The following is a 7,122-nucleotide window of genomic DNA, read 5'->3' on the forward strand; positions in this document are numbered from 1 at the left end:
ATCTCCAAGAACTTCTTTAGCAGCTGGCAGGTGAATTTCTTCATAGCAGTACAAGTGCACTCAGGAAACCCTTCCACATCTGGTATTTCATCCCAGATCCGTTTTATCTTGAAATAGTACTCAGATCTGGCATATTTTCTTGTTCAAGGTTCTTAACTTGTTTCTTCAGAGAGTAGAGAAGAGGAGCATTCGTTTCTCCATATCTCTCCTTGAGTTCATTCTAGAGCTTCTCTACAGAGTCTATGTATGTGAAGCTATTGGCAATCTTCTCATCCATAAACCTGCACAACCATCCTCTCAGCATGTAATCATTTCTTACCCAAAGATCATACCTTGGATCTTCAGTCTTATGCTTACTCACTTTTCCTTCGAGGAATCCAAGCTTATTCTTAGATCCCACTGCAAGCTTGATGCTCCTGCTCTAGTTAAGAAAGTTTTCTCCATTAAACGTAATGTTCCCAAGAGGAATATTAGCATTATCAGAGTTTGCAAGAAACAATGGATCTGCATATCCATTCTCATTCTTTGTATCCTTATCTTGCCCTGCCATTCCGTCAAGGATCAAGAAATTCTTCTGTTTTTGATTCGATTTTGAAACAGTAAGGTGAAAGATTCAAGCTTTTCAACCTTGCTGCTCTAATACCATGTAAAGTTTCGATCTTTCTGTATTTGTTTTGGGTTGTTTATGGAAAACCACTAACAATGATTAAATCAAATCTTGATTGATTTCTATGTATTGCGGCTCTTGGCCTTTTTAACCTACTGAGATGCTATATATACAAGGACAACTTACCAACCCTACATGCCTAAGCAAAAAATACAGCTCAGCTTACAAGAGACAAAAGCTAGTTGTTAACAACAAAGAAAATAAACAAAAAGAATATGCATACAGCAGAGATGTATGTACAGGATTAATACATGTATTTACATGTATTTTCTACAAAAAGGCAGGGTCATTTATTCAGTACTTTTTGGTGATCTGTCTAATTACTGTTTGCTTTTTTGCTTTTACTATTTGGTGAGGAAATTACACATATACCCCTCAATTAGTACATGAAAAGACGCATATACCCCTCCACTGCTACTTGAAAAGACAATTATACCCTCAGAAATCTGGGGAATTGACTGAGTATCCCTAAAAAATTATCTAAAAGTCCGCAATTAAAAAAAAATGTAGTAAGATTGCACATAAATATCAACGTGTAAGGACAGGAGTAGGGTCGAGCTAGTAAGAGTTGACGGATGAAAAATACGAGTAAACGGTAGTTATATTGTTGAAAAGTAAACATATACACTAACCAATTAATTAATAAGCGTATAAAGGACTTCAGGAGAAAAACCTAGTGTTGACTTAGTAAGCGTTGACGCATAAAAGACTGGATTAAACGGTTTTTCTCTTGTAGAAATTTATAGATCAAATTAACCAAAAGTTTTCATTCCCCTATGGCTCTACACAAACTTTAAAAATCAAGTTTATAATAATTAGAGTACATCAATTACAAAAATAGCATAAAGTAATCAAAAATCCTATAAATAAAAGTTACCTCAATATGCATAAAATTAACCCAATACAAATAAAAAATTATCTACGTTTTAGTAAAGAATAACATTTTAAATGACTGAAAATCAATTATTAGTGATTGAATGTAATTAAATTACTTTTTTAAAACTTTTATTGTTGTCTATTTATAGAAAAATTATATTTAAAGTTATCCAAAAAAGGCAAAAAGTTACCCTAAAATTAGCTAAAAGTTACCCTTATACTACTCGATGTACACTAGTATTAGTGTAAAACAGGTGTATACAAAAGTTTTTCATCGCTCTATATCACAATATATCTAGGTATGCAGATGAATATAAAGTAAAGCGGAGTATAATGGAATTAGATTGTGTTATGGGATAATTAATATTATCGGAAAATATATAAGTGTAATATATTTTTCGTATTATTATTATTATTATTATTATTATTATTAGGAGAATAATATATTTAATATTATTTATGTTAAAATATTATTGAATGAATATTTCTCAATATAACTTTTAAAATGATTATTGTTTCCCATCTACTGAGCATATGTTTTATACAGTATAGATACTCTAATGTTGATCAATAATTATAAAGACATTCTATTATCTCTCTCCCACAAATTTGACAATCTTAAAAGTGTTCACAAAAATTCCCCCTGCTGTTGGGTTAGAAAATTCAATGGGATAAACCTTTAGCCAAAAATATGTAGATTTATTTTCACACTTTCTATTGTTGATGCTTTGATAATGTTTGTTGGTGATGACTAGATGCAATTACATCATGCGTGGCTTTTGTCACTCTTTGAGAATAAGATTAAGTTGCTTGTGATTTGTGCAGTTGTGCTCCTTGCTCCAATATAATCATGCAAGGTGATTTTCTGTGAGTTTTGTGTTGTTGACGAGGTGAAAACAAAGACCTTTCAGTTTGTATTTTTATTTATTTTTAAATAAGTTTTTGAGACAATATATTTTGGTTCTCCCAGATTAGGAGGCAGAAAAAATTGGTTCTCCTTGTATCATGAGGCAGGGCTTATATCGGTTTTCCTTATGCCGTGACACAAAATTTGTAATTGATCGATTTGAGTGTGGTAAAGCAATTTGGTCTTTTAAAAATAAAGGAAAAATTAACCAACCATATCATGATACATCATCATGTTATGATCCTTTTGTTTAGGGATGACATAGTAGAATCATCCTTAAAAGTTTAGATAGAGTAAGATTGATATAATATAATAATGGGAAAATAATATAATATATCCTAATAAATTTCATATATATATAACCTAATTTCATATAGAAAATTTGACAGATTTAATTCAAAGCATAACACTTACACAAGGCTCACCCTTTGTTGGCTTAGCACAACGAATTACAAGTAGATTCAAAGGTTCACATACTACACATAAACAGAATGCTCTGATTGCTATGCAAACACAAACATAATTGGAAATCTAAACATGAATACAGAAATATTACTAGTTCTTAAACTGGTGGGGGTCTTGTGCTCCTTCCATTGCTCGTATCCCATATATTTATCGCTGATTGTACCATTTCCTTGACGAGCTTGATTATGGTGCGCATAAAATGTGCAAGGACCAAAATTACCAAAAAGATGATCCAAGTTCCAAGAGATATATTTACTACTTTAGTAACTGGTTTGTATTTATTTGCGTTCGTGTAGTTGTTTTGATCGGTTTTGGTCATAAAAAGAAGATCACCAATATTTGCTTGAAAGATTAATGAGATAGTGTAAGTCGATGCTGTTGCTATTACGGCAATCCACATGGTTATCATCAAAACGCTCACAGAAAGTCGCTTACAAGGAAGGCCGCTTATAAGGAGAAGAATGACAAATAGAGATGAAAACAGTCCGACTGTGTTATAAATCACCATTCTATTATATCTCACAAAATCCATTGCTTGCATAATGGACTTGCCTGCTTTGTGAGTAGTACCATCATCCTCCTGCCAAACACCTCCTGGAGGATTAACTCCGGTTTGAAAAGCCATTGTTGCAATCAGGGAGGCTACCACCATTAGAGCATTCCGCTGCTTCTCTAACCAATCTCGGTGTCTATTTACTGTATCCTTTCTTCTTGATGCTTTGGCACGCTTAAGGGATTTCCAAATCTTAATATCAACCTCTTCTTTCGTACTCCGACTACAAAGATCCATCGCTGTAAAGCCATTTCTATTGATATCATTTTTATCCATCTTTGTTTCTAGTAAGATATCTACTACCTGCATGCATAACAATGAGGAGAAAACATAAGAGAGGGCATGTTAACATTCTTATGCAATCAAACTTTTTTTTTTTTTTTAATGTCCCTAGTTAGAATCTTACGACGATTCTCACCGTGTTTTTTTAGGTGTTACAATTTGACCAAACACACAGGTCGAGACACGGTTTTTTCCCAATAATTTTTTCTAATTATATGCTAGAAAAATTAACATTATGAAAGTATACATTGTAACGAATTCAACAATGTATACATTATGAAAGTATACATTGTAACATTTATACAATAACATTTAATTTTTTTTTATATAATTAGTAAATTAATCAAGTCATCATAACGATTATATGAATAGTGAAAAAAGTCAAAGTGTATTAACTATGATTATATAAAGATTCGAAATTTTGAGAAATTGATTTCCTTGGTTAGGATTATTCACAGTTAGGCCCCGTTCTCTTCACCTTATTTTTTCTAAACTGAAATTATTTTTACTGAACTGAAATTAATTTTACTGAACTGAAATTATTTTTGCTGAACTAAAATTATTTTTACTGAATTGAAATCATTTTTGCTGAACTAAACTTACACTACTAAAATTCGGTCAAATTGTGACCATTTTTTTACGACCGTCATTAAAACGGTCGCAAATATTATAATTTGCGACCGTTTTTAAGGCGGTCGCAGATTTGCGACCGTTTTTAGGCTATTTAACAGTCGCAAGGGTATTTAAAAATTTCTTTAAAATAATATACATGTTAAAAATAGTTCTAAATAAAAACAATTCTATTGTGACCGCAAAAAACGGTCGCAAATGGCGAATATTACGACCGTTATAGAAACGGTCGCAATTTGCGACCGTTTTTAAGGCGGTTGCAGATTATAATATTTGCGACCGTTTATAAAGCGGTCGCAGATTATAACATTTGCGACCATTTTTAAGGCGGTCGCAGATTTGCGACCGTTTTAGCGGTCGTAATTGTTTATTTACTAATTTTTAAAATAGGGTATATAAGGGGCTCAAGCTTCCCAACTCAAACTAACCCTATTTTTTTTCGGTTAACAGTCGCTCTCTTTCCTCTCTCTCTCTCTCTCTCTCTTCCTCTCTTCTCAGCCGACCCTCTTCCTCCATTTTCCTTATCTCCACTCTATCCTTCTCACGCCCCTCCTCTTTCATTCTCATCTCCTAATTCTATGAATTTCACTTCCGAAAAATGAAGCAAAGCACTTGAGACTTGAAGAAAAAGAAGCCGAAAATCACTGCTCATTCAAGCTTTGGCTCAAATCAGAAGCTTCACCGACGATTTCTCTCTCCTCCACGCTGCTTGCCACTGTCACGACCACACACTATAACAAGACCTCCACCGTCACAAGAACGAGCCTAAGAGAAGTCAAGGTTTTCTAGATCTGATAACTAATTTAGTTTATATTGTTGATCTAGATTTATTGATTCTAATTTCTGATTATGTATAATTGTTTTATTGTAATTTTAGTTTTTAATTTTGAAAGATCTATATTATTGTTTTATTTCTAATTTGTGTTGTTTTATTGTAATTTTAGTTTATAATTTTTGAAAGATCTATATTATTGTTTTATTTCTAATTTGTGGGTAATTTTCTGTAATTTGTATAGTTATTGTATAATTTTATTTCTGATTTTGTGGGTAATTTTCTTAATTTTTATAATTTTGTGTGCGGCGTTGGGTTGAGGTGGTTTCGGGTGAGTGGTGTTGAGGTGGTTTCGAGTGAGCGGTGTTGGGTTGAGGTGGTTTAAGGTGAGCGGCGGTTGATTTACTGGTTAGGGTGGGGAGTTGTGGTGGGTAAAGGTGGTTTGGGTTGGCGGTGGTGGTGGGTTAGGTGGTTTCAAGTGAGCGGCGGTGGGTTTCCGTGGTTAGGGTGGGCAGAAGTGGTGGGTAAAGGTGGTTTGGGTTGGCAGTGGGTGAAGGTGGTTTCGGTGGTTGGTGAGGTAGTGGGTACAGTAGTGCGATTATTCTTTTTTTTTTTTTGTTTTTTTTTTAAAAAAAATTTTAGCGACGGCTTATGGCGGTCGCTAATTCCAAAAATTGCGACGGCTTATGGCCGAATTTTATTAGTGTTATTTTTAATAAACTGATATTAATTTTACTGAACTGAAATTAATTTTACTGAATATTATTTTTTTTAAGGTGAATAGAACAAGACCTAAGCAGGAGTAACATAAACATAGGTGTAGCAACCGCCTTAGCCCACAAATAGAAGACTTATCGCACAAAATAAATCAAGCCAATAGAGTACATCACTATACAGTAAATACTCTTAACAAAATATACTACGTGATATAAAATAAAATAGGTGTGTGGAACCTTGTTGAATTAGTCTTAATTAGGTATGACAATGTGTTGAATCCAGTTCAGGTCTAATAAGATTCAGGTGCAAACCTATATTTTAGGTAGTGGATCCGAACCTAAATTTGTTCGATCTAAAACAATTAAACCTACATTTAATTAGATCCACTAAGTATAAAGTTCGAAATTGATCATAAAGGTTGTGGACATGATTATAATTTTCAATTTTCAAATTTACGAGTGAGGGATAGCTCAAGTGGTTACTGGTTAGAGTTTCAGTTCTTTCCCAGTTTCAAGAGATCTTGGGATCGATTCTCACCCTTGCTCTTGTGGCTCTCTAAAAAAAAATGATAAACAGAACGAAGAATGAAATATAAGGAATTTAGGAGTACCACATGTTGTTTAGCAGCCACTGCTAAGTGTAAGATGGTATTGTCACCATTGTCCTTGGAGTTGAGCACTTTATCATTATCTGTGAAAGCTATCAAATACTTAAGAGCCTCAGGCCGATTGTGTTTGACACACAAGTGAAAAACAGTTTCGCCGGCGTTAGTGAGCTCCAGAGCTGCCTGTGGCTTTGCCCGAAGAACAACAGCAAGAACACCAGTATGTCCATATATGGCGGAAATATGGACTGCTACCATCAATATCACGGGCATTTTAGGATTTGCTTCTAACAACAAATTGACTATCTCCAAGTGCCCTTTCGACGAGGCCATGTGTAGTGGTGACCATCGTTTTGATTGATCGAGCTCTTCTGCTAAGTCTGGCTTGTGTTGTAGAATCATTTGCACAAATCCTATGTGACCAGCATCTGCTCAACCAAAGCTGGGGTATAATCCTAAACTTGAATTTCCTAAGTTTGATGGTAGTAATCCTAGACTATGGATTAATAAGTGCACTAAATACTTTAATCTTTGTAAGATTCTTGATAATCAAAAGGTAGATTTAGCATCTCTTAACATGACTGCTAAGGCTGAGAATTGGGTCACTAGTTATTTGTCTGCTCGTTCTGCTGTAGATTGGGATGATTTT

General features: G+C 34.0%; 1 protein-coding gene across 1 annotated transcript; it reads right to left on the reverse strand.

The window, feature by feature from the left end:
- Positions 1-3,012: 3,012 nt before the first annotated feature.
- LOC145555413 (uncharacterized) lies at positions 3,013-6,806 on the reverse strand. Its single transcript, XM_081617157.1, has 2 exons — positions 6,480-6,806; positions 3,013-3,771 (listed from the first exon to the last, which is right to left on the reverse strand). The coding sequence occupies exons 1-2, from the start codon at positions 6,804-6,806 to the stop codon at positions 3,013-3,015; spliced, it is 1,086 nt and encodes a 361-aa protein (XP_081473283.1).
- Positions 6,807-7,122: the final 316 nt, after the last annotated feature.

The sequence above is a fragment of the Chenopodium album genome, chromosome 8 (genome assembly GCF_948465745.1).
Source record: "Chenopodium album chromosome 8, dcCheAlbu1.1, whole genome shotgun sequence".
In the NCBI taxonomy this organism is placed as follows: Eukaryota; Viridiplantae; Streptophyta; class Magnoliopsida; order Caryophyllales; family Amaranthaceae; genus Chenopodium; species Chenopodium album.